At 48.4% G+C, this 27,898-nt stretch overlaps 1 protein-coding gene across 1 annotated transcript in view; it reads left to right on the forward strand.

Annotated features, from left to right (window-relative positions):
• LOC311213976 (gamma-aminobutyric acid receptor subunit alpha-3-like) overlaps nt 1-27,898 on the forward strand; it is a gene marked incomplete at both ends in the record, with an annotated part of 51,502 nt that overhangs the window by 9,782 nt on the left and 13,822 nt on the right. Inside the window, 3 exons of the mRNA XM_084294330.1 lie at nt 13,880-13,947; nt 17,976-18,196; nt 27,457-27,539. Coding sequence (XP_084150456.1) covers nt 13,880-13,947; nt 17,976-18,196; nt 27,457-27,539 — 372 coding nt within the window. The remainder of the gene's footprint in view (nt 1-13,879; nt 13,948-17,975; nt 18,197-27,456; nt 27,540-27,898) is intronic.

The raw sequence follows: 27,898 nt of genomic DNA on the forward strand, positions 1-27,898 counted from the left end.
GAGTGTGAAGTAAGGTTTTTTATTAGGTATTACTGGGTTTAAAAACAACTTTAATTGTTTTATTCAGGGAAGCTGATGGAGAAACAACTGGTCAAATATTGAGAAAACAGCAGGTATTTTATTCATTGAGCTAGAAAATAGTATGTCTGCAGCCATTCATGTACCTATACAGAGGCACTGATGGCGTCTGTTGGAGGATGTTTTGTCATTGATTGTGTTGGTGGATTTCAGACTGGTTCCATCTGGAAGGAGAGATCAAATCACATCTATGTGGGCCTCCTGTGGCGGGGGGATTAACGCTGCTGATTCAGACCAGTTTGTGGTAATGCTGTTTCATTTATTTAAAGGTTATTGTTGGATTAAATAAAAGTATTGGAACGGTCGTGAGGCTCTGGAAGATGCAGGGGACTTTGGGGAGCGCGTTGCTGTTAAGGCTGTGCAGGCTGAATGGTACAGGGTCCCTTGGCCAAACACTGCTAAAAGTCAGAGTGAAATTCTCACCTTGTTGAGGGTAAATGGCAAGCTTTACAGACTCTGGTGAAGCCAAAAATGTAATGATTTGTCTGTGCATACTAACCTGTAGTTTACTTTAAAAGCGTGTCTCTGAAAGACATACAGTTAATATTCTTTTTTTTTTTTTAAGCATGTTTTGTGGAGTACTGGGAATTACAAGCACAGAGTATAGCCTAGAGAGTTTTCAATCTACAATTTGCATTGTGAGAAAGGGACAGCCTGTTCATTTTACCTTTTGGGAGAACATAATTCAAACCAAAACGATGAGAACAACAGGCTTGGAAAAAACAAGTGATTTTTTTCCCAAGCCTACTGGAAGATCCTATTTCTGACAAAGTTCAGACTGAATCAGTGGATGGGATGATTCATGACTGGAGGAAAATAAATTGAGAATTCTGCAGACACTATTTCAACCCTGTAAAAGTCATTTCAGGTGCCTCTTTTCTAGAGGATCAGTTGCAATTCTGATAGAAGAAACTTGTCAAGGAAAGGAGCTGATGACCATAAAGAAGACACCGCAATTTGCAAAGGGGTAGGAGGCAAAGGCTTTGCACAAGGCTTACTGCACCCATCTGAACTCTTGTCAAGGAAGTTATTTGTATCCATACAGACCAGATAAGGTTTTTGCAGTCCTGAATTCCTACTTACTTGCAGACATATTGCCTGTAGAGCTGTGAATGTCACTTTAGCCAGATAAAGCCCCTGTCATGCAAAAAATGAAGGTGCAAACTTCTCTTTCCACAAGTTGCCCTTTCTGTAAAGGGACTGTGTGTATGTGTGAATTGAATTACAGGTATTTGTTTGAACGATTAGAGCCCTTTCTGTTGGACAGATTCACCTGTTCACATGTTGAGAATTTGGTAAAGTCTTTTCCTAGGAAAGGGTTCTTTCTGCTTGTAGAAGGGTTAAAGACCGAAAGCATGAAACCTTGTCTCTTCTTTCCTCATTGATCTTGCTGTCATTATGAGAGAGGCTTTCTGATTGCTTCCCTTTGTCATGTAATACTAATACCATTAAGTCCACTTTGGCAAAGAAAGGTAAGTATAATTAATTTGCAAATCAGGAAAGTAGATGTGATTTCTGTACAAATGAGATGGGCCTGAACTGCAGAAGGCACTGCCTGGGCATGGCCATAGTGCAGGTGGGACCAGGGGTTTGCAGGTGCCTGTGACTATGTGTGGAGAGAGTTGCTTGAGCCAGGTGAAGGTATTTTAAGCCTCTGCCTCCAACTGTTCCTTTTTTTTTTTTTTTTTTTTTTTTTTTTTTTGTGAGCTGCAGCTCTATCAGAATTATTATTTTGATGCACGATGCATTAAAAAGGGAAAGAATAAAACCCCTGAACCCTATCCTGACTGATTTGTTCCCAGAAAGATGTTTAATTTTGTATGTATAATTGAAAGGGGCTAAATATAGCTGTATTAATATTTATGGGCCTTCTGTTGGAGTCAATACAAGAGTTGCTGTTCAAGGCAATTAAGCTTTACCTTTTCACATCCAGGATTTCAGTGTTTAGAGATGACATTAGTTGTGTGACCTGCATCCAAGAGCGAATAAACTAAAAGCATGCCATTATCTGTTGAATATGATACCCTATATTTAATGCTGTTTGCTGACAGGCAGTTTGTCTCCAGCAAGGATGATCTCCCAGAAGAAGGACTGCTGCTTTAAAAGGGGCGAAATCAGAGAGATCGGAGGGCTCGGAGGTTTACAGGAGAGCTGTCCATGTAGCAGATGTGGTTTTGGAGGAACTAAGTGACTAGATTATCTCATGGGACTAAGTGAGTAGACTGTCTCATGCCCACCTCTGCCCCAGCTGTAGCTGCTGGGATGAGGGGAAGGGGTTGTGGTGGTTCTTCATGCGCTGTGTTCATCTTTGTGTCATCTCGAGCCTGGAGCTGGGCCATAGGAAACGTGACTGTCACTAGCTCATGAGGATGTGTACAGGGCAGGAATGCTCTCTGCACCTTTTTCTTGGTCTTAGACTTTCCGTGCACATCTCTGGGGCTAGTCACAATCTTCATGTCATTAAAGCCCAGGGAAAGCAAATCCTGTCCAGAGATCTGAGCTGCTGTAGGGAACGTGTGCGCAGGGAATTAGGTCGAGGCTGTAACGATGAAAACAAGTCAGTTTGTGTTAATAACAAAGGCAAAATGATGATCCATTTGATTTCTAAAGCACTGCCTTTCAAGAGAAGGGTATCACTAGGATAACATGACAGGAGTCCTGGCAGCGCTTGAATTGCCCTGCATTGCTGCTTTTTGGAAGCCGCAGCTCCTCACTGCTCCAGTTAACAATGAAGCTGTTAGAAGCTGTAAAATCTCTTGCTGATAAGGGCTGTCTGAATCCTGCCTTTCTACTAAATTTGATCGATGTGTCAGACTTTACTTTCTTCCGTCTGGACACTAATAGCTGCCTTTGAGGAGAACTGCAGAGAAGAGCCTTGGTCACTGCTGCTGTCCTGGCTCTGCAGGCAATGAGGGCCAAATCCAGAGCAGATGTTTCCCTCAGAGGCTGCAGAAGGGAGATCCTCTCCGTGAGGGTGAGCCTGGTGCTCAGATCTTCTCCCGGGACTCACATCCCATGCATTTCAAAGCTTTGTGTGGGTGTATTTCAGTCCTTTCACTGGCCTGTTAGATATTTTGGTTGGTGGAAGCTCCTTAATCTCCTTCAATAAGCATCAGGAAAAAGCATTTCCCATGGTGTCCATTTATTTGCTTTTGGAGCGCATGAGGTTCTTAAACAGTGAGGAAAAGCAGAAATCAGATGGTGCACATCCGGAGGTTGCCGCATACTCTTAGGGGCTGGAAGTGAGGTTTGAACTCCAGGTGGACATCTGAATTCTGCTGTGGTGCTGGGGTTGCAGTGAGCGCAGCAGACTCCTATTTCCAATTACAGATGACAGCATCTTTGCCAAAAGGTGTTGGCCAGAGAGCAAGGGATTGTTCCTTGGTGTGCTTGAGAGTGAGCCAGCGCAGGGCCGTGTCCCACCTCGCGTTATTCCTGAGCGTCCTGACCAAGGGCAAGCCAAGCTGTATAGTTTGGAACAAGGAAATTGCACAAGTTAAATTTAAAAAACTCATTTAGCTAAAGCAGCACAAGTCCCCATGAATATTTATCCGGTGTTATGGAAGCATGTGGACTCCCACCTACTTTATTAAATTGATTTCCAATAAAAACGCCAGTGGAAGACATTTGATTAATGGCTGGTGGGATGGTACAATTAACATGAAGTCTGGAGTCAGCAAGAAGTGTCCCCTGGGCCTGTGTGTCCCTTCTGGAAGCTGGGCTAAGAAAACATGTAGAAACTTCTCTGAGGGACGACGGGGCTGTTTATCTGCATGGTGTCTGCAATGGGGTGAACAGGAGGTGCAGCTTTGGTGCTCTTTGGCTTGTGTGCAGGTTCATTGAGGGCCAGTGTCTTGGCCTTGAAGCTGTTGCTCCCAGTTCTCTGCCTTATTCTGTGTTTTCCATGCAGGCTGCACCTGAGAATCAGGCAGAGCAGCGAGCTTTAGTGATCACGTAGGGTTTGAGTGAGACTCCCTGGGCCTTTGCATTTAAACATGCCTGGGATTAGCTCCATCAGCCTCCGGATCCGCTCAGCTCCCAGCAATTAGCTTGCTTGGATTTGTCTCCTGAAGGAAGGCAATTTGAAGCTGTGATGTTACAGCTCTATTAGGGAGCGCTAGCATGGTTTCCAGCCGGGGCTGGCGCTGCCTCTCTCTGATCTGGTGGGAGAGGTTCAACACGGCACAAGGGAGGTACCCAGGCAGCAGCACTGCCACCAGCTCCTCTCCCCTCTCCTATCCCTACCCCAGTGGGACAGGGATACCCCAGAGGCCCTGCAGGTACCTCCAGTGTGTGTGGAACTGGGCAGGCACCCCCCAGGCTAACAGAGAGCTGGGCTGAGCCTGGGCATGAGGAGCAAAGGGAACAAGGAATTGAGGGAGAGGAGGAAAAAAATGCAAAAGAGTATCTTCTAACTAATATTTATGTGGCAGAAAAAAAGGGAGAGTTCTGGCTGAAGACAGAGGCTGAGAAAAGGCAGCTTGGCAGCCAGCATATTCTGGAGACAGCTTCTCCTCTGTAGGCTGTGAATTGCCTAAGAAACGTGTCAGCAAAGCACACTTGTACGCTCTGACTCTAATAAATATATATTTGAGAGACATTTCTTCAAAACTTCTGCTAGGAGATGTCTAATTCCGAAGGGATGGGATGAAAGATGACATCTAAATGGAAGCAGGGAGTTGCCATGGGAACTGGAACGCTTTGAGTGCATGTCGCTGAAACAAGAAAACATTCCCCCCAGCAAAGGAAATTAAAAATCACATCTGGAGGTATCTGCCCTCTGCTCATCTCTGATGGGAGTGTCAGAGTACGGTGCAGCATGTCGTAATTCATGTAGTGGGTAGGACAGAGAACTTGCTATTTATTGCCTTGTGTAAGTGGTAAACGAAGAGCCTCCCTGTCCGTGGGACAAACAACGCTATTAGCTGGAAACTGCTGTGGAGTGAAAGATTTACAGTCGTCATAGAACTTACTTCAAGAAGGTTTTCTTCATGTGGGGATGAAGCAGCAGCCCAAGCACACAAACAAGCCTGCTGTGGAGCACCTCAGTGCTCCTTGCACAGGCAGCACTGGGAGGCAGTGGGCTGGACTCCAGCATCAGGGAAAAAGCTCCAGTGAGCAGCGCAAAGCAGTGCGAATTAGAGACTATTTGCTCTGCATATCGGCGTTGCTGCAAACTAAATGAGCAGTGACCATGCAGCCAAGTGACCCATGCATCACGGCCGGGAGACAGCTCGGTGGAGGCCTTGGCTGTGTGCACAGCCCAGCTTTCCAAATGGCACAGAAAGCATCGGGGTGCGCGCAGACAGGAGCGCACCGTCTGCCATTGCCCTGGGGGTGGTGATGGATGCCAGTGGTGTCACCAGAGGCACGCTGCTGCAGGAGCTGATAAAGTTCTCCTGCTGATGGACACGCCAGGCAGGAGCTAGCGGGCGAGATAAGGGAACCAGTGTGCAAATTACTGCATTGCTCCCTGCTATGGTTTTCTTGTATCTTCGTCTCACTACCTGGCATTGGCCTCAGGGGACAGGCTTGAGAATTAAATGGACTCTTGTTCTCAGCTGTACAGCAAGCCCCAGGAGCTGCCTTTATTTTTATGTTTTTAACTTCTTTTTGCATGCTACTGTCCATCATGCAGCCTGGCAGTCCCCAGCCTTCAGAGCAGTCTGGGACACAGTACATCCAGAGGCATGGGAAGGTGATGCTGAGGCTGAGAGACAGGGAAACTGAGGCACAGCAGAGCTGCACTGCGCTCTCAGGGCAGGTTGGCGCTGATGAGGTTGGAGCTCAGGGCTCAGCCTGCAATCCACATGCTCTAGTGGGCTTGTTTATTCTGTCTTTCTCTGCAATGACATAAAATTAATGTAATGCAGCAAGTCTCTCTGATTTTTCTTGCATTTCCCCGCTTGTTTTCCAGTGTTTCAGTGATTTTCTATGTATCAATGATTATCAGGTTAGAAACAGCAGTTTTGTATTGCACCCTAGTGTTATCTTTTCTCCTGGAGATCTGCCTTGAGCTCTGATGAATTACAGAGCTCTGTAATTGCTTTACAAAGCGAAGGATTTTGCTGGCAATGATCTGTAGCTTTGCAGCTCCTATTCAAGCATGTGAGTGGCCTGTTGGGACTTCAGAGGTGATAGTTTGTGTTAAAGAAAGATTCACTGAGACCGAGTTAGGAAGGGAGTGTGTGATAACCTGCCAGGGCTGGTCTGCACGCTCCCTGATGGAGGAACCCGAGCTGTGTCTGCACGGGGGTTGTCTTCCCCAAGCGCCTCTGGCTTAGCTGTCATGGGCAGACATCAATACTGAGTACGCTTAATTATGTATGCTAATTTATATTCACACATCTTCTCATCGTATTTATAATATATAACAAACATGTTTACGTAGCATCTCTTCCATTACCACAGGGTCTCAAAGAGCTGTAGCTCTCAAAGCACGCTCGCACATATGTATTCTTCCTCTGTCTTTACAGCATCTGAGGGTGTCCTAAGTCCTTAAAATAGTAACTACAGTAGCTTTGTTCATTCTTTTTTTCATCTCTGTCTGTAGCAAAAATAGCTCAACTAATTTGTAGTCTCTGTTTGTAGTCTGGATGTGTGAGAACGAGGGGTGTGTGTGAAGCCTCCATGACTGCACATCCTCGCGCAGTTGCTGCTTCTGACTCTCTCGTCTCCTCTGCCTGGACTTTGTTTATCAATAGCTTGCACCACATACTGCTTTTAGCCTCTGGATGTGTATTTAATGTCACTCACTTAACCCAGTAATAAGAATATGTGTATGTCTGCATGGAGCAATGAGGGAAAGCTAAATTAAATTACCTGAGCTGTAAGCATGGTTTTGTTGAGTCGTGTGGTAGATTTTTTTTTTTTTTTTCTCCTGGACTCCTAATGGGGCGAGGCTTATGTCTTTCCTTCTGCCTTTTGTATTCTAAAAGCTCTTGAGCTGGTTTCCTGATCTGAACAAAGGCTGACTGAAAAGTAGATATCAAAGATTTTAAGTCCCTGCAAGATTTGTGAAATTATGCAGATGAGTGGGAAAAGATCTAAAGTAGAGAGAGGGTTGCTGGGTGAGATCAACTGGTGTTAGGCATCAGGAAAAAACAGGCAGGAAAAGCTGATCTGCAGGCAAGCAAGGTTTGTTGGTCCCACCGCTGGTGGAGCAGAATTGCTCCTAGGCTGGTTGGAGCCCCTGTCTGTTCGGGGAGGCTGCTGGAGCTTCTCCAAACTCTGCAGCCAACACTGCACAGGTACAGAGAGAGCTCAGAGCCACGAGCATTTGGAGACCACTTCGTGATTTCTGTCCCGAAGACTGAGCTGATCCTCCCCACATAGCCTGAGGAGTTTGATCCCCAGGTGGCAGCAGGGGTTGCTTGGGAATGAGACAACCACCTAGGCATGGTGGTGTCATTAATCCCGGACAAGCCATGCTCAAGGGGTGACTGGGTCACTTCTTGGTCCCATGTCTAGCTCCTGCAGAGGACACTAGGTGCAGCTGGGTCACAAAGCTGCATACACCGTGAGCTGTGTGTGACAGGACATAAATCTCTTTGTTGCATCAGCTCTCCTCTGGCCCTGCTAAGTAGGAGAGCCAGGGCAGCAGGCTGTCTCCTTGAGGGATGTGACAGGCACCACCTCACTTCATCTGGGCTGAAAAACTGAACGCTTGTAATTGCAGGCTGCGCTGGCTTCATTGTTGTCTGTTTCTTGAGAGGTTCCCTGAAATTCTTCTTAACTTCTTGCCCCTCCTGTGCTGAAATATCTAAGCTGGGGGGTAGAAAGGAGAGAGCGCTGCTGGCAGTGGCACCACGTGCAGATCTGTGCTTACAGATGCAGTGGTTTGTCTCGAGCCTGGCTGGAGGACGTGCAGCTGCCATCGCACCCGGGCACAATTTGTCACCGCAGCTCAGGGAGCAGCATCTTTGCAAGGAGATGTGCAGGAACTGCTGGTGGTCCCGGGGGATTCGAGCAACAGCTGTGGGTGATAAGGCATCCCTGTGAGAAGATGCCTCGGCACCCCAGGACAGAGGGACAGGCCTGATGTTTTCAAGGAGAGCAGCAATTTTTCTCGTTTTCTCTACAATTGCAGTGCCTTTTTGATCACAAGGCTTCAGAAGACCCTGGGAGCGTAACGGAGGGGGGTCAGATCTGTTACGCAGGATGAGTTATCTCAGCTTGGTGAGACGGGGAGACCACTTCTGAAAACAAGCAAATAGCTGAGCAAAACTGCATTAAATAAATAGTTCATGACATATAGGCAGAGCCAGATACGGATCTGATCCAAAGGTCTCATCGGCAATCCCCTGCAGGCTCTTACTCACCCCTGCTTTTGCTGAGATAAGGCATTTGTTTCAGACATTTATATTGTTTCTTTCCTTGCTCTGTGGTTTATTCTGCAGGGTACAAATTTCCCCATGCTTGGTCCTTGGCTGACCCAGTCTGCAGTGGACAAGCATCCCATTATCTTTAACCCCATGCCCACTTGCTTTTTGCAGGTGGGAGCATGAGGCTAAGGCCAGCCTTGATCAGCAGGACCCTACTCACCCTCATGTCCCTCCCTGCTCACTAGAGAGAGGCAGATGCCACCAGAGGGTGTGAGGTCTGGGTGGCCTTCAGGATTACCATCCCTCCATGGACAACACGGAGTCAGCAGGGTCTCTGTTGTCTCTTGATGTTGTCTCCTCCACCCAAGTGAGATTTCCTGTGCGTCTGATGGTGTTTTAGGTAGTTCAGGGAATTAAACTTGACGCTGCTGTTAGCTCTGTCCGGTCAGCAAAGCATGGGCCAGCTGCCAGCCCTGCTGGTGACACTCTTGGCTGTGATGGCTGCTGTTGTGTGTGGGCTGTGCAGGCTGCGTGCTGTGCTGCTGAGCACCTTGCTGATTTCAGACGGCTCAATTCTATTGAACATCTCTTGTGATGTTCTTGTAAGAGATAATAAACCTGCCCCGTCCCCTCCATATCCCTCTGTGACCCATTGCTGGCTCTGGCCAGTGCTGGTGTCTAATGTGCTCTGCAGGGAGGGAGCCCCAGGGGACCTGCCCTGGGCTGAGGCTAAAACTGAAAGGAAATTAAATCCCTGCAGTGGGAGACTGAGAAAACGAAGTCTGAGACACCCAAAAAGCTTGCGTGCAGCTGCAAAAATTAGATAGTGTGGCAATTGCCTGGGGGAAGGCAGGCAGTGGGGGCTGGCTGTACAAACTCCTCTTCTGTGGTTCCCTTCCTGGGGATGTTGTGGTGGCTCTGATGCCCCATCCTGTCCCACATGCTCACTGAATTGCCTGATGTGGGACAGTTGTGTCCCCTCTCTCTGCATGGTGATGCTGCCCTCGCCACAGGGTGGTGGGAGTCCCTCCTGGAGGATTTTGTGTGTTTGAGGGGACACTGCACAGGTACTTGGAGGAAGATCACTGAATAAGGGACCTCATCAAGCTGAGAAAGTCTTGAGCCAAGGATAAATGCAGCCTAGGGGAGCATTAAGGGGCATTGCCAGCCTGTCACTACTTTTCAGGTTGTGGCAGTTCGTAGGAGCCTGGTGCAGAAACATCAGCATCCAGACACTGCTCTGGAGCGGATTTAGGGTTCATACCCCTGGGTGCTGCAGAGCAGGGACAGCACCATCCTCCTCTCCAGCCCCATCCGTGCCATCATGCTCAGAAACACGGCTACCGCCAGGCTCGCAGCCTCTGCAGCCCATGGAGATCCCCGTCCCCTTGCTCACCCAGCTCGGCTGCGAGACAGGGCTGCGAGCCTCCCCTACGTCAGCACCGCAGCCAGGAATCCCCGGCACGGAGCCGCAGCAGCTTTGCTTTGCCCCTGTTTCAGCAGCACGCAGCAGCAGGGAACCTCCAGTGCTCCTGCGAGCCTGCGGCACAGCCTCTGGGAAGCCCCGGCTGGGAAAACGTGACCACGTTCGGCACACCCGCAAACCTCAAGAGCTGAAACACAACCGACCGAGTCGATTATATTCCGGCCCAGAATCTTAAATAAACAGCGCTTGATGAGTGCAGCGGGATGTTTAATAAGAGCTTTCTCGGTCTCCCCCGCCCCGTGCCCCCCTGCCTCCTGTAATCACTTGTCGAGGCAGCCCTGCAATCGACAGCCGGGCTGGGAGAGGCGGCGTAATTTGTATTCCAGCACTGCCGCTGCTTCCAAGAAGAGAGTAAAAATAGCACTCGGTCGTTTTGTAAATAATAACGATCTCCTCGCAGGCCTAGGGAGTCATGAGCACTTAAAAGGGGGATTGCAGGAAGGGGGGTTCTGCCTCTCCGCTTGCAGAGGACTGCAGGGAGCCAGCGCCAGCAGGAGGGGACAGGGAACTCTGGGCAGCAGCAGAGGATAGGGGGGAGTGTGTACTGTGAAATGGGAACCCCAAAGCACCCCCGCAGCAGCCTGCACGTGAAAGGGAGGCAACCCACCCTGCTGGCATGGGGTGGCAGAATCCAGCCCTCTGTGCAATGCTAATAGGGATATTTATTGCCTGCACAAGCAGCTAGATGCGGTGTGGCAAATTCCTGGAGAAGGAGCTTTTAAGGAGCAGGCAGGTGTAGGGAATGCCATGGTAACACTGTGGGAAGGGATGTTGCAGCTTTTGTTTTACATTTGCATTGCAGATCTGTCTGGCAGTGGGGGATTTCTGCAGCAGGAATAAGCACGGTGCTTGGCAGGCAGGGGCCAGGCTTTGTGCCCTGTGAGCAAAGGGGCAGCTCCGAGGGACCTGCAGAGCCTCACTCCTGCTCACATGCTTTTGGAAACCCAGGTGTGCCAAGGCTTGGGAATAAGCCGAGCCTACAAGTGGGCAAAGGCACAAACAAGGGAACCAGCCTTGAACGGCTTGGGAACAGGATACACCACCTGGGTATCTAAACTCTGCCAATGTTCAAACGCTGAACCTGAAAATCCCTTTTTCTTCTTGTTTCTTATCTGCTTCGAGGCATTTTCTTTCATTCCCAGTCCCCAGGTGTCAGCTGCAGGGCCATCATGGGGCTTGGCCATGGGGCTTGAGGGTGCGAGTGCCAAGAGGCACAGCGCGCCCTGTGCTGGGCAGTGGTGCGGCCCCCAGGGTTCTGCTCTGTGCTCTACTCCAGCTTCCCACCTGAGCCAATCCTCTCTTTTTTTTTTTTTTTTTTGTTTCCCCAGTGATAAAATAGGGCTGGCAGCATCCACCTGCCTCCCAGCGGGCTTGAAGGCTCAATTCACCCTGCATATAAAAAACTTCAAGCGGTAAGGAACAGCAGTGCTAGGAAAGGAAAAACAGCACTTAACGTTCTGCAGCAGGCCCAGGGAATGCACCTAACTACAGCACAGCCCTTCATTATCACATCTTTGGTGGGAATTGCAAAAAGCAGCCAGGCTGGGGATTAGGGTGTCCCTGAACTGAGGCAGGTGATGCTCTTCTCTCTGCTGCCACAAAATAAGTGAGGTTTCCCCTTGTCAGGGCTGAGGGGGGAACATGCTAGGGCAAGGAGGAGAGGCTGGCTGAGCAGCTCCCCATCGCTGCAGCAGAAGGCGTCACCATCATGGGCTGAGGTGCTCAGAGCAGTGTGGGAGCTCCTGGGTTGCAGCACCACGCAGGAAGGGGAGCTCTGCTGGTGTTTTACCGATCTCAGGATTTCCCTGCTCTGTTGAAATCCCTGCTTGCTCAGGGACGATTTAATTTCAGAAATCCCTCTGGATCCTGGCCAGTCCATGCCCTGCTTTAGGAGCACATATTAATGGGGAAGTTCTGTGAGGCTTTTGCCACAAAGGGTGCAGGCATCCTGCTGGGCAGGAGAACATCCGTGACAGTCTGGGTGAGCTGTCTGTCAGTCCTAGGTAATGTTTTTTGTTTTTTTTTTTTAACACAGGATCTTAATAAATATCATCTTAGATTGGGTTTGCCAGATTGATGGGGTGGGAAAGGGTCTGTGGGCTCTGTGACAGCCAGGTTACAGTATGATAAGGACATCATCATCGTATGTAAAGGTGCCCCAAACTAGTCCTGCCTTTTCACCTCATTGTTGCTCCCCAAATCCCTTCCACAGAGCTTGGATCCTGAGGGTGCCTTTGTAGAGTGGGGATCCTTTCACCCCTCTGCCCAGCTCAGTTCCCCTTGGCTGCATGGGCAGCCACGTGTCTGCTCTGAGAGCCGTGACTACAAATTATTTATTGTAGATAAGCTGAATGCTAGGAAGGGAGGAGGGGACGGGAGGGGAGAGAGATCGAGTTTTATCTAAAATATAATTAGTTTTCTCGCTGCATGTGTTAAAGAGCCTTGCTTCACTAGAGTTTTCTTCTGTGTATCTCATTTGAGGACTTGCTTGGTGGGAGATGGAGAGAATACCCTGAGTCTTACAGAAGTAGCTCATTTTGCTCAGGATGCTGTCTCGTTGCTTTCAGAGTGTTTCAGAAAGTGTACCACATACATATTTCTCTTTAACCTTCTTTTTATCACATCGAGACAAGATCAAGGGTTACTTATATAGCACAGCAATATCAGCCACAGGCTGCATCAGATGCTTTCCAGCCATAATAACTAAGGACATGTATATGTATATTTTAGCCATTAAGGAGAAAACTCTGCCAGAATGCATTATCTTATTTTTGGATACAAAACTTTGAAGCATAAGACTAAGCTTCGTAATACTGCAAAATAACTGTCAGGGGATGGAAGGATTTCCATAACTGAATTGAGCAATGGGCCATCCAGGCTACCTGCGAACTGCTGCGGTGGCCAGAATGGGATACTACAGATAAAACATGAGCTCTTACTTGTGGCTCTAATTTGATTATTCAAAAAGCAGCTCCGAGCCAGCTAATGCCACACAAAAGGAGCACAATTGCATGATCTATCCCTAAAGCAATGGGGATTTATGGTAGCATAGTGCTAAGCTCATCTCATTCATCATTTTGCAGCATAACCCAGTGGGCAGAGAGTGTAGGGCTGTAAACCTGGAAAATGACCCACTCTCTGTGCCTTCATTTCCCTGCAAACAGAGATATTTTTTGGGGGAAACACACCGAGATCATAATGAAGGAAGCCAGAATGAGAGCTGTGTGTGCTGTTTTGGCCATGTTCTGGGCAGCACTTTGGTCCGTCTCTACCTGAAGGCATATGAGTAAGATTGCCCTGAGTTTTAGGGCTCTGGGCAGGAACTGGGGCTCAGGGCTCTTGCTGGGCAGTGTCTGGAGGTCAGCACCCATGGGGGCAGTGTGTGTCGGCATGTGGGTGTTTGTGTAATGCATGGGAGCAGCAGCTTTGCAACAGCAGCTGCTCATCAGGAAAACAAGCGCGATGGGAGCAAAAGGCAATCAGAATATTGATTCTTTTTATGTACAGATAAGCCTGGAGCTGTAACAAAACCAGGGTTTCCTAAAACCAGTGGAACATTGCTAGGCTATTTATCAGGCTGGGAGACACAAAGGGATTGCAGATTAAAAGGAGTTTCAGAACATCAGGGCTTTACCTCTACATTGAAAATGTGTGGATCTGCACCCCGTTATATACTGCATAGCTGTATGCATTTTGCAAATACACGTCGTCTGGCTGCGTGGGACCTACTCATCCTTGGTGTAAAAGTGGAAAGCAGCAGAGCTGCTCAGAGATGAATTTGCCCAATTACAAGTGATAAAATCAGCCCTTGTTCAGGGTACAGCAGAAAGTGTGATGCCAGCTCACCAAGGGCTTCGCTAGGGTGGCATTTGCCATGAAAGTGCACCATGTCAAAACCTTTCCTGGATAAATGAATTCTGTTCTCTAATTACTTTTTAAACATGCCCTTCCTCCTCCCCCCCACCCCCCCCCCTTTTTTTTTTCATTCCAGACAGCGTAACTGAAGTCAAGACAGACATTTATGTGACAAGTTTTGGCCCCGTCTCGGACACAGACATGGTAAGTGCTGCTGGCTGGTTGCCTCACATGGTTTGTCCCATCAGATGTTGATAATGGCAAATGCAAACTTGAAGAGCTGATGTCATTGCACTATTCAAGAACACTGCAAGGGTCTTTTTATCTCCTGTAAGCACAGCTTTCTTCAGCCTGACGGTGTGCGGAGGAAGGAAGGTGCTCCATGTGAAGAAGGAAGGATGCCAGAACCTTGCTTGTTTTGATGGCAATGCCAGGAGAGAACAGGTTCCACCAAGAAATGGTCCTTAGTGCTTGAACCAGAAAGGAGGCAAAATAGGAAAAAGAAAAAGAGTGAACTGATTGCAGTATTTTGACATGTTCAGGGAAAATTATTAATGAAAAGGCCTGAGGTCTGAATCTAGGCTTGTATTCCCACAACAGTTTGTCTTCTAATTAAAACAGGACTGTGGAGCATAATTAATAGTGAGCTTTCTCCACAGTGTTTCTTGCAGCTCGTACTCCACACGCGCCCAGCCGCTCAGGGAGGAGCTGGCTGTTGGTGGCTGCCCAACATTTCGGGGCTGCCCCACGAGGACGGTCTCAGGCTTGGTGCTGAGCCCCTTCTGCACGCTGGTCCCAGAGGGACTTGGTGCTGGGGTGACCCGGGTGGGAGGTGGGCAGCGCTGAGACTGGGGGGAGCCCACCACAGGAGGGGGAGCAGACAGTGCTCTCAACAGCTGGGGCAAGTAGAAGCAATGTCCTGCAGCTCTTGGAGCCCCTTGGAAGCCAGGAGGGTTTCATTTTCCGCGCCCACAAGGTTGTGAACCTGGGGCTTCCCTCACCGACTGTCCGGTGCTAGGAAGTGGAGGAGCTAGTGGAGGATTACATCTCGTTGCAGTGCTAGCCCCACCGCACAGCCTCATGTGGCTTTGGAAGGAGCACTCCTTCCAGGGTGAGAAGTTAATGTCAGTGTAGCCGAGAGTATTAATCTCATCTGAGTTCTCTCTCTATCTCACTTGCTTTTCTACTGCAGCGGAGACCCATAATATATTCAGCAATCTCAGCCCTTGGGGAGTATCTGATAATTACTTCCAAGGTGGAGCATATTTGATTAAGGGAGCGTGTATAATGAACTGTGAAGAAGAAATATGAGGTATTGGAAAGAGGACAGTATTCTCTGCAATGTGATTTGACAAAATGAATTTAAAATTAGGAAGACAGTTAAAGAATAATAAATTATTTCCCCCTTGCATGCTTTAGTTCCGTGTATTTTGCAAATGCATAGCGAATGTGTTTTAGCGTGCCATTCCGGTGTTAAATGCACTCGGATGTGTGAGAGAGAAACCCCATCTCCTAGGGAAGCGTGGGGAGAGCCTGCTCCTCTGCGGTGGTTCCTTTCATCTCGGAGTGGGGAAGTCCCTCCCTCCCTGCTCGCATCTGCCTGCTGATCTGGCTCCTGTCCCTCCCACAGCCCTTCCTCACTGCCATGGAGAGCTGCTTGTGCGTCCTGGTGCAGGCAGAGGCTGTGATGATGGTGATGGAGCAGAGGCAGGTAAAGCTGCTGTGCAGCACGGAGGAGAGCAGCTGCTTACAGAGCATGGAGGAGGACATGAGCGCCTTCTCCCTGAGATGCTCCAAGGGCCTTCTAGACTCAGTTTGGTTAGGAAAGAGCCTGATGGGACCTGACATGTTCCTGAATCTGCAGTAGTGAGCTCTTGCAGTTTTGTCTTAGTCCCCAGGAAATAAAAATAAATAAATCCCAGGAGTTTTAAGCTTTGATGGATGGACTCAGTCTTCATGTTTTCAGCCACTTCTAGAAGGTGGAGGAGAGCACAGCCTAGAACTAAGCGTGTTCCTTAGAAGGGGTGACCTGGAAATGATGCTCTCGTGGAAAGAAGGATAGAAAAGAGGGGAAGAATCTGTACACAGTTTCTCTTTTCTTTAGGAATCTTTCCTTAGCATAAAAGAAGACCTGCAGGAATGTATCAGAAAAGTAACTTATTTATTTATTTATTTATTTACTTTTATAAGTAGGAACAGAGAGTTCTGAATAAGATAGCTTTTCTCCTGATCAGGGCTTTTCCCAAACCTACCTCCTGGGACTAGACACAGGCTCATTCCTTTGGGTTTTTGTTTTTTCACTGAGCTTAAAACCACTAAGGGATAATTGCCTTCTGTGAAGGGACAGAATATCCTCACAGGGCAGAGCCTGTGGGACCACGGGGTCTTTTCTCTTTCCTTCCCCAAGCCAGGCTCCAGAAACCCCACGTTTGGGCAGAAGTGGCCCTGTGGTCAGGGAGCAGGGAGGAATTTCTTTACCGAGATGCTTTCGCTTAGCTGCCATCTGCTGCAAAACCTGCAGGAATTTCTATGACCTATAGGAAACTGATGTGCAGCAGCTTTTAAATGCTGCTGAGAAGAGCTGCAGGAAAGAAATCACTCACAATGATAAGTTTAGTTGGTTCTGCAGCCTCCAGGAGCCCATAAATAAAGACTGTGAAACTGCAACGGCAGGGGAAGAACAGCTGGGACAGCTTTTCCAAAGTCCCTGTCTCTCTCCACAAACCTTGGGAGCTAATGAGATCCTTTGTTAGCCAGATAAGGTGTGTGCCACAGAGGTGAGCAGTGGAGCAGCTCACGCTGACGGGGTCAGGCAGTTTTCTCAAGGGCCGTGAGCCCCAAGAGCACACCGAGTGGCTTGGGTCAGAGGCCCCACGTGCCAGGCACCAGAGACAAGTTTAATTTTACCTCGGGGTGGCTGTTGAGCCGCAGTGCCTTTGCTGCTCTGTCAGGTGGCTGCCGAGGCTGAGGACACTGTGAGCCTGGCCTTGGGGACGTGAGTCTGCCACCTCGGTGAGGTGATATTTGCCGGGGTGCATCCCGCTACCTTGCATAACTGCTAATAAAATGGTCACGAGGAGCATCCTTGTGAGGTGAAACCTGCTCATCACCACGGAGCCCTGCCTCCTGCACAAAGTGCCCTGCTCTGGCTTCGTATGGCTTTGCACCTCTTCCTGTCCTTCTGCACCCAACTTGAAAATAATCTCCCCAGTTTTTCCCCTCTCCTCTCAGAAGGACTTGAAGACAGTCCTTGTCTTGTGCTCAGAAGCATAGGGACAGGGCTGACCCTTCAGCCTCTGCACACTTGATTCTACCTTGCCACCGTTTCCGTGGTACAAGAGCTGCAGATAAGTGAATGCCCCGCCACTGGGAGAGGGGCTGAGGCATGGAGGTAACTGCTGAAGTTATATTTCTCCAGCACCCCCTTCAACATTACGTTGTTACTGAAGGCTGAGGTGTGTTTGGTGTTTATTTTTCTGGCTTTCTCCTTGGATGGCAAAAATCCATTTTGTCAGTAACACTGAGAAACTGTGAGCTGTCTCTAGCTGCAGGATTTCAAAGAAATAGCTTCTAATTGCCCCAGCTGGAAATAAGCCTAGGAAATGGGTTTCTACATTAGAAAGAAAAAAAGAACAAAAAAAAAAAAAAGGAAAAAAAAAAAAGGAAAGAAAGAAAACAGAAGTCACTGAATCTTGTATAATGACAAGTTTATGTGGTCTTTGATTCAATGTTTTGCTGGAGATGTTCTGGGGAACAATAGAACATTAAAATGATGTCCTGAAACTTTATTTGTATGTTTGTTTTAGGAATAGGAGTAGAATTACAGGCATCCTTGCCCACTTGCACATCATGGAACTTCATTTTTGCCTGTTCAAACTCCCACACAGCAGCACACAATGGTCCCCTCTCCTGTGACATCTAGATAGAAGTGCAGCAGTGCGTCCCCAGGACTAACTGCTTTGTGCTGCAGGCTGAATTGCAGCTTGTCTGCAGTCTGTCACAAACACTGAGACGCAGGTTTTGGCATCACATGTAAAACACTTTCCAAAACACAGCAAGCGCCTGTGATCCTTCGCAGTTTTCCCCCCTTCTCGTTGCATCAGGCTTCTTATCAACCGAGGACTGCCCAAACAGAACCTGCTCAACGATCAAAGTTGTTCACCATTTCTTGAAGCACTTCGATGAGAAGTTAAGTAAAACGAGACTTATTTTTCTCTCCTTTCTCCACAAAGGAATACACCATTGATGTCTTTTTCCGGCAGTCCTGGAGAGACGAGAGGCTGAAGTTCGACGGTCCCATGAAGATTCTCCCCCTGAACAACCTGCTGGCCAGTAAGATCTGGACCCCTGACACCTTCTTCCACAACGGGAAAAAATCTGTCGCCCACAACATGACAACACCCAACAAGCTGCTGCGCCTGGTGGACAACGGCACCCTCCTGTACACCATGAGGTAAGCTCGTGCCATGGCCTTCCAGGTCCCCGCACACACGACAGTCCCATGCAGGCAGGTTTGGATCCGTACTTTATGCAATTTCTTTGCCACCAAAGTGATTTTTGTTCCTGATCTCTGATGGGATATGAAGTCAGGTTTTTGGTAACGGCAGAAAAACTTTAGGATGGGAGAATCTGGCATTCTCCAGCAGCTTGAGAGCAGCTCTGAATTTGTTAGCATATTACTCCAGAACCCTCCGAAAGATCTAACAAGATCTAACAAGCTGGGGCCTTCCTTCCAGTCACAGGTTGCTGTTGGGGAACCATGCCTGGGGAATCATGGATTTTTCAAGAACAGCCCTGGTACATACACTTGCCACTAAACTGCAACAGGCAGAGAACATGGAGGAATAACTTTGGGTTAATTGTATGTTAATTCAGGAATTACTGAGTTGTTCCTGTATGCTTGGAAGCTATTCACCCATGTAACTAAAGTTTGCCACCTGGGGTTGATGTACTAATCTGCCTTCCAAGGTAAATGGACCTATAAATGAAACAGCAAGATACTCAGAGATGCAGAAGAATGGTACTGAGTTGTTTATGGGAAGGTGTAAATCCTTGTTTTCAAAAATTATTTTCTGTGCCTCCATCTTCAAGCCAACCCAAACTAATAACACGCTTCATTGTGGATGCTGTGTGCCGAGATGCTGCACTTTCACCTCTGCTGTTCGAGGACCAGACAGGATTTCATCTCTTCATAGCTGAGCTGGCTGTGAATCTACACAGTGTCAGCAAGTTTTACAGCCTACATTGATAAACAATGCTCTGCTCTTGTGCAGCACTTCTCAAATATGAGCTAATCCTGCCAGTGCCCTGGGGGTGGAGGTCTCTGAACATCAGTGATCTCACGTTACTGAGGCAGATGGGGTAAATGAAGGGAGAAGCCCAATTTGACTTAAGGGCTCAGCTCTGCTCCTGGCTGTCTGACCTGCATGTCAGATGACTAACACTCCCCCAGTTTGTATCCCTGTCTGACTGCAAAGCATTATAGGAGCTACTGGCATAAAGCAGCAAAAAAGGACCCAATTTCAGGGCATTTATATCATTTCACTTGCTCTTTATTTAGCAAATAACCATTACCTTCTTCAGCAAGTTTTGTGTGACTGGGGAAGTATTGAATTTGCTCTTTCGTTTAGAGCTGGGAAGGTGCCAGGGTGCCAGCATCACGAGGCTCTTGGGAATGAGCTTCTCAGAGGGAGTGGAGTCACAGGGGGTTTTACATAAATTCAACACATCCTTCAGTGTAGCCGTCTCCCAGGAAAGGAGGGGGGACAATGGTGACCACAAAGGGACCTACCTTTGTTTCTGCTTTTGCCCCCTGTAAATGTACTTCCAAGTCTTTGCAGGAGGTGAAGAGCCCACTCAGAGATACCCAAAGGTGAGGACTGGATATGTCATGTTGCATTGCTCAGTACCAGGAGGCACAGTGCATGTAGACTTTTTGCTTGTCCAGCAGAGCTTGTCACTTGCAAACTTTCCTGATAGCATGTGTGAAACTATTCCAGTGCGGCCCCAAGCAGTGTTGGACCAGCCTGGTGCTGGAGATGTGGTCAGAGCTGGCCAGAAAGGCATCTGGAAAGCACAGCTCTGTACAGGACAGTGTCTTAGGGATGAAAGAGGTTTTACATGTATATCATTTTTTGGTTTGCTGTTTGATACATGCAGGACAGGATCTCTGTCACAGCACAGCTGATGGTTGTTCTTCTCCCTGCTGCTGGAGAAAAAGCTCACTCAGGGCCACGCAGGGTCTTTTGGGTGGGAGCTCAGAAAGAAGAAGATGTAAGGGCACAGGCTGCGCAGCGTGTGATCAGGCTGAGGCTCAGAGACCAGACCTGGCTTTGCCATGGGCTTGTAGATACTCATAGGCATCTCAGTTCCTCTGTAAAATGATGGTGATGGCATTGCCCTCCCTCGTTAGGTGCTTTGAAACCTCCTCCCAGGAAAGGGCTGGAAGAAGACTCATTTTATGTTGTGCTTCCTTCATCCCAGACTAGCTCCAAGTGGCACACATGCGTGTCCTTCTGAAAGGAGGGAGCAGGAAGGCAGTCTCAGCCACAGAGAGCTGCCATCCAGCCAGGTGCAAATCCCCAAGGCCCACACTGTGCTGCTGGCTGGGGAGTGAGTTTTGACCTCCATCAGCTTTTCCCAGCACTGTCAGGGCTGCGTGCTGCCTGTCCCATGCAGTCCCTTGCAGGCTCAGTCAAGGCTGGTGCATTGCCATGCAGTTTGACTCCTGAGACGTATCTTCCTCCTTTACCTTGTACCAGACAATATCCTTGAGGGATCAGCTCTGCTGATGTGCAATTAGAGGCATGTCTCTTGCTATTTATCCTGCCGTGAAAGCCCACTTCTCTTAGTCAAGGCTTACATTTATAGATGAAGTTGCTCTGGTGGAACAGCAACTCTGACACATGCATCCAGCAAAATTACACCGGTGTGACAATATTTATGGCTCCTGGAGAGAGCCTCTTTATCACTGACCTGAGCTTCGAGGAGCTGCACACCAGCTGTAGCTGGGCGTCCAGAGATTTCCCTTAGTCACATCACAGCGCAGATCCCTTAGGCACCATGGTTCAGACATCTGATCCCTGACTCAGGCCTTGGCACCTGGGTGACAAGATGGCCTTTGTGACCGCAGCACAAAATTGTATTTCTCTCTTCCCTTCCTTCTGGCTGCTGAGCAACGGACAGGATTACTGATCCTCCTGCCTCTTCCCTGCTGCTCTGGCTGCCATAGAGAGTGCGGGGAACACAGCTTTGTCATGTAGCCCTGCCTCTGCTGTCTTGTTTTTGGAGCTCCTACAAGATCTAAGTAGCTCACAAAAGCCCAGTTAAGGCCTCAAAGCTCTGGTGTCTGAGCTGAACACAACAAACCGGGGATTGCACGTGGATTTACATAAGGTACAGACAAAAACTCAGCTGCTGCAGCAATCTCTGGATGTAATCTCTGGCTCAAATTGTGTGGGGCACATCGATAATGTTCTGGTTCTTCCTGGCCTTGAAACATGAAAATAGCAAAAGCTTGATGCTGTGCCGATGGGATTCAACTTTGTGAATCCAGGTTTTAAAGAGCTCTTCTACTTTTCACGGGCACTGTCAGAGTGGCGTGTTGAGGCTTTGTGGTTATTGTCAGAGTGTTTCCCAGACAATATGTGCTCAAGTTATGCACTCAGAGGATGTTTTCTTTAACTGCCAGGCTGACACATTCAACTGCATGCCCAAAGACTTTGCCTCAAGAACCAGTATTGCTGAAGACAATGTAAAGTCTTCAGCTGCAGTGCACGAGCACCTGGAAAGGACAAGTGCAGCCCCGTGTGAGGTGGAGGAAGAGCGTTAGGGAAAGATGGGCACAAAGGCACCCAGGGCATGTGGAGCCCCAACGAGGTGGCTGAGCCCTAGATAACAAGCCCCATACCTGCTGCAGCATGCTTAGGGGGTTGTGACTCCCAGGCTGCTGTTTGAAATTGCAGTCTTGCAGGATCTCTCCCAGCAAAAGCTTTGGGTTGCTTTACCGCCTGTTTTTTGTTTTAACCCCTGGGTAATTTGTGATAACTGGAGGCTGCATCTTGCAAAACCCTCCTGTACGGTGGAGGTGCAACCATATTTCTCCCTTCTGCAAGAGGAGCAGCTCAGGCATCCCAGAACCAGCTCCTCTGCATAGTAGAGTGCTGCAGCTATTTGGCTTCATCCTACCTTGTGCTTGGTGTAGGCAACAGCATAAAGGGACCCAGGCAGACCAAGTTACACTGCTAGCACACAAGCCCCTGAATAGATGAGGTGAGATGTTATGAGTCAGTTTGAAGCTTCTCCCTTCCATACAGTTTCCTGAGTGGATCCAAAGGCAGAAACGACCTATTTTCCAAGTTTGCTTTTATGCAGTCACACTTTCATAAGGAAGCTGTCCCAGGAGGGAGAAATCTTCAGGGATCGCCTTATCTCCCTGCATTTCTGCCATCATGGGCTGAAATCTCCGGGGTATGGCTGCAAAGTGAATTCTGTGTTTTCAGATCCAGCACAAGGATCCTAGAAAAAACTTGGCTTTCAAACTCAAACCCCAGCAATTAAACCTAACCTAGATTTGCACACAGCCCAAACCGCAAACACTACCTATTCATCCTGACTGTGGTTATTAACAAACCTCCTGGAGGAGAAATCAGGACAAAACTCAAGCAATCTCCCCGGCATAAACAAAGTTGGCTCCGCTGTGCGGGGTGCTGTCATGTTTTTGGAGCACACGTACACCGAGGGATTATTGCGTTTTGCGTCCCAGAAATTGGACCGAGGCTCTCCCTCATCCTGCAGCACGAGGCAGAGGCAGGTAGCGACGGGGGCTCTAATGACACATCAAAGGCTCTGCTAAGCTGCCGGTAACCATGAGAACGCAGCTGAAGAGGTTTGTTGTACCGCCAGCCCTGGGAGAGGTATGTTTAGCCTGATTCACGCTTCTTGCCATTGTGTTGAGCAGTTCAAAGGGCTCCCCGTGACTTTAAAGAGGAAAAACATGGCTTCTCCACTGGATGTTCTACTTTTGGTGCTGCCGTGGCAGCAAAGCAGAGGAAAGCACGAGGAGTTGGCAGTTTGATCCCAAGACAGGTCTGCAGAAGTTGTTGTTAGTGACTGGGATGGACGAGCCAAAGGATACAGCAGCTGGATGATGTGTTTGCTGGCAGTTTGGCTATTTTTTCACATGCTGACGAGGCTTTGCAATGGCATTTCAGGGCTCAGATGTCCAGACCTGAACAGGACACCAGGGCAATGAAGCAAACCTCTGTGGCTATCTGGCCATGAGCTCTCTTGTACAAGGTCAGGGGCAAAGATGAGAATTTCTGTAACAGGCTCTTTAGCACGAACGCCGCAGAGGCAGTGGTAATTGTCTGGGAAGCGAGGTACATTCCTCTTAGCCTGACATTTTGACGTTTCATTAGGCAAAGCATATGGTGCTGAGGAGCCCTCTTCCAGCAACAGGAGGCTGTGGGGAGAGCTGGGGGGATGAAAGAGGAATACAGGCACTTCCTCAGCGGTGATTGATGCCACAGCTCACCTAATGCTGCTGCTAATTAGTGCTCTGAACGATGAGTGTGTGCGAGAGAGGCTGCAGGAGAAGAGGGCACAGCAAAGGGGAGTGAAGGATAGCTGAGGGACGTGGGGGGTAAGGAGGAGCAATAGTGCGTGGGGCAGAGCACCTTGGGGCCAGCACACACGGGGCAAAGGCAAAGAGGTTTCAGGCCAAGGAGAATAGCTGTGAGGGGGAATGCCTGTGCTCCATTTCTTTTCAGCAAGGAAGCTGACTGCCTTCACGTGTTATCCGTGAATGTGCTGACTTCAGGCTGGTTGAAATTGCTGAACCACGCTCATCTCGCTGGGATGATACGGCATTTTGCTTTTATTTAATTTCAGGAGACTTAAAAAAAAAAAAAAAAAAAAAAAAAGGATAAAAAAAGACCCAGCTTCTTCAGTTGTGGGTGGAGGAGGTGGTGGATTAGGTTGCTTTTTTCAGTAGTTTGTTGATATATTTATTGTGTTCTGTTGTTGCTTACTGGCTCAGCTAATAAGACACACTTCAGATTTAAATTGTGACTGCTGCTTTCCCACACAGCCACGGAGTCATCTGGCATTGTTATAAAGTTGTGTCCTTCTCTTGATGACAGTTGCTCTTGTTGGCCATGGCCTGGAGTGGGCAGTTGGGTATGGCCAAGGCCAGCTTGTGCCCAGCTGGTCTCTGCTGCTGTCCTGGCCCCCTCTGAGGCTCTTTCTGGCTACTCTAAATGGCACTCAGCAACCAGACCCACAATCTGTGGTCCCTTGAGCTGTCCATGTTCAGCTTTATCCCTAGTAGTTGTTAATCACAGCCAAAATTTGCAGCCAGAACAGTGGACGAAAAAGGCCATTCTGGTTTGGGGGAGTTCAGGATAAATCAGAAGGAAAGCACTGACTAGGAGAAGGCTTTTGGAAAAGCCGACTTTGTGAACACCCAGCTAAGAGCTTTTTGAAATGATAAAGCAGTGAGTGAAGCCAAGGCAGCAATGGGAAGGTTAAAAGGAAGAGTCTTGTGTGGCCTCCTGAGGGAAACAGGTGGAATGCTAAATTTTGCATGCAGAGGCATCAACATTTCCTTTATGCAAGTGACAGTGACAAATACTAGAAGCAAAAAGTCCACTGCAGTTGGAAAGGAAACAGAAATAATTGAGTGGTAAAATCAGTGAGGATATGCTTGACATGCTTACAAACAACAAAGCTCCCCAGGTAAATTCCAAGCTGGAAAAAAGAAAGCATCACTCAAGAAACAGAACAGGAAGAGCAAGACTGTTTAACTTATGCCTTGCTACCAGGTTTTTATACTCACTTCTTGAAATCTTAATCTTCATCCACATTATAAAAAAGCAACATCAAAGTGAAAGAGCAGTTGGTGGTGGCATTTGGTCCCCAGCAGAAAGTCATTGCAGCAATGTGCTCATAGGCTTGTTGAAACTAGTAAGTCTTGGCTGATGTCCTAAAGCTCAGCCCTGCTTTTCTCTCATGTAAGGGCACGTATGTTCAGCGCAGAGGTGAAAATGAGATCAGCAGGTCAGAGGAAGATTTGCTTTCAAGGAAGTAATGTTGTCCACACAGTGGTTGTGGGGTAGGCTGAGGAAGCTAAGCTGGGGTCAGACAAAATGAAAGTAGGAATGTCATTATCAGCTCTTTCAGTAGAACAATTACCACAGACATGGTGTTCGCCAGCCCCTACTCAGCAAGGATTCACAGACAAGGTAAGGTCCTTGGTCTCTTGTGCACTCAAAAGCCTAAATGCAGCCTCTGAAGCATGGTAGCTGTAAACCACCAGCTCTGGGAGAGGACAGCAAGGAGAGACTTGCTCAGAACGCACACGGGTTTTGTACTTCCCCATAAGCACCTCCTGGCCTCCTCTACTAGACATGGAGTCTGTCTGTGCAGACACGTTAAACCCCTTCTGACTAACATGGCCAGAGTATGGAGCATCGTATCAGTCATGGCTGGGCTGAGAGCCCTTGAGACCCAGCAGCAAATGTGACCTTAACAATCCACACGGGGTGTATGGGGCCACATCCTGCTGAGACGTGTTTACCAGAACTGAGCCCGTCCTGCCTGTGGGAGCTGCTGCTTTTATAGTTGCCCTTGGCTGGATGTGCCTGGTGGAGATAGGGCAGTTGTACCTGGCTCTGGAAAACATCAGAAAAAAATATTTGCTGCTGTTGCATTACAGAGCAGGGAGGTATCACTGAAACACGGTGGGGATGGATGCAGAAGACCTGCAGGAAACCACTTTCCTCACCTGTTTCCTTTGCAATCTCATGCAAGAAAACCCAAAGGCTGGGTTTGCAGGGTTTGAAACCCCTGCTGTGGGGGCTTCTGGTCACACAGGAGGGTTTTGGCCACCCAGCCCTACCCCATTGAGGTTATGCCAGCTTCCAGCTCTGCTTCTTGATTTAACACCTCTGCCTGGCTGAGGATGCCAGCTTTTGCAGCTCCTCGAAAAGGAACTGAACTGATGATACTGGATGTGGCTCCAAAATCATGAGGTTCGTTCCCTCATGGTGGCAGAGCAAACTTCCTCGCTGGAGGGGAGTTTCCAGGATACAGCCGCTGAGGCGGAGCAGCTCTGCAGGAATCTGCTGCTGCTGCCCTCCCTGGCACAAAGCTCGTGTCCTGCCTGCCGCAGCACCATCTGCTGCCTGCGGCCACCATCGCCGCCGCCTCTATCCTCTCTGGAGGCCCCAAGCCATGCTGCCACTCTTATGCTTCCTTACAGAGGTACTTGGAGTGATTTGGGAAGTGTTTGCTGTCATCCAGCAGGACTCTTTGATGATAACTTTAAAAAAGTCCTTCTTTTTTTTTTTTCCTTTTTTTTTTCTTTCTTTCTTTTTTTTTTTTTATTTTTTTCCCCTAGAATCATTTAAGGCTTGCTCCTATGAAAACAAAATCCCCCCTTTTTTTTAAACTTTCTTTTTTTTCTCTCTCTCTCTTTTTTTTTTTTCCTCTCTTTTTTTCTTTTTTTCTTTTATTTTTTTGCTAGGAAAAATCTGAACCCACTATTATTTTTGAGGTTTGTCTTGCATTTGACAAATCCTTAATATTTCCTGTGGAGAATAACTGACCTGAACATATCCCATTGGTTAAAAGGCCATTTTCCAGCTAAAGGAAAATGTCTTGATAGAAGGTTTCCACCATGCCTCCTGACCTGTGTTTTCCACAAGCCACCTTCAGCCTTCAGTCTGTGCACTTGCCCTTTGCACTCACCCCTTGCTCCCATCACGGATTATTTGTTCCTTGTTATTTTTCTGAGCCATCAGAAGTGGGTCCATTTTGACAAAACTGTTCCTCCAGAGGAGATCATATTAGAAGTCCCCGGGGAAGCCATCTGTTCTGGCTCTCCCTCCTAGTCCGCAGGCTTTTTGGTACTTCAAGGAGGAAGAAGAAGAGCTCAGAGCTTCCTTTTTTAGAGACTTTTATAACAGATCCTTTCATGCCTGGCCCCATGTTCTGCAGCGTGCTGTGATTATGCCTGCGCCTCCCTGATGAAACCACTTAGTGATGAGGCATCCCGCTGGGAGTTGGTGGATGCACAGAGCACAAAAGCAGTCCAGCACTCCTGCCAGCATCCCCGGGATGGGCACTTCTACATCTGCCCGTGTGCATCCTCTGCAATGCCACTGCCACAGGAGGTGGGCTGTGGTGCCCCACACGCGCTGCGGCCTTGTGCCCTGCAGTGCCACCTGCGACCTCCTGGCTCTCACTTTGCTCAGCATGCCCCTTAATTCTTTGGCTTTGGTGAATAATCTGCCAGCCCTTGGCTCCTCCCAGCCCATCGGGAAGAAATGGACGTGTTAGGTGTCCCTGGAAGCTCTTCCTTCTGCTTTCCAGCACCATCCGTGAGGTGTCCCCTGGCACCTGGTGTTAATGAGCTCTCTGCACAACACAGAAGCAAACACACGTCCTGGCCTTTGGCAGATTTTCTGATTGCACTGAGTGGATAAAGAGGAACTCAGTCAATAGTGCTGAGTTCAAAAAATGGGAAAGGCGGCCAGATCTGCATGCCTTCTGCTCTCTCCACAGCTGATGGCCTTCTGCCTGAAGACCTAGGAGTTAGAGACCACGTTAAGGCCTTTGATGGATGCGGTGTAAAGATGTCATGGCAGAAGGGCCAGGTGGGAGCCTCTGCAGCCGTGTGTTTCTGATCATGCCCTGTGTTTTGTCTTGTAGGCTAACGATTCATGCCGAGTGCCCCATGCACCTGGAGGACTTCCCAATGGATGTGCATGCTTGCCCACTGAAATTTGGGAGCTGTAAGTACCTTGATCAGCCCCTGTAAGGTGGTAGCTTCAGAGATAAAGAACAGTCCTTTGCGTGGCCAGTGTCTTCCATGATTTTATTAATGGTGTTATTAATTGTAGCATAGTTGCTAATGGTAACATGACTAAAAATTTGTTTCTGGTATCTCAAACGCAATTCCTGCCATCGTCACAAATGAGCAGGGAGCAAATCTGTGGTTAAATCTGTGGAAAGTGGAAGAATTTGACTGACACCAGAAGAAATCATGTTTATCATGTGCATCTGCCCCTCTGTCTTCTGACAAAATGCATCCATGAAGCTGGATTGTTCAAAACTTCTAAAAAGAAGTATTTTCTTGGGTAGCTTCTATTAA

The sequence above is a fragment of the Netta rufina genome (genome assembly GCF_964035555.1).
Source record: "Netta rufina genome assembly, chromosome: 12".
NCBI lineage: Eukaryota > Metazoa > Chordata > Aves > Anseriformes > Anatidae > Netta > Netta rufina.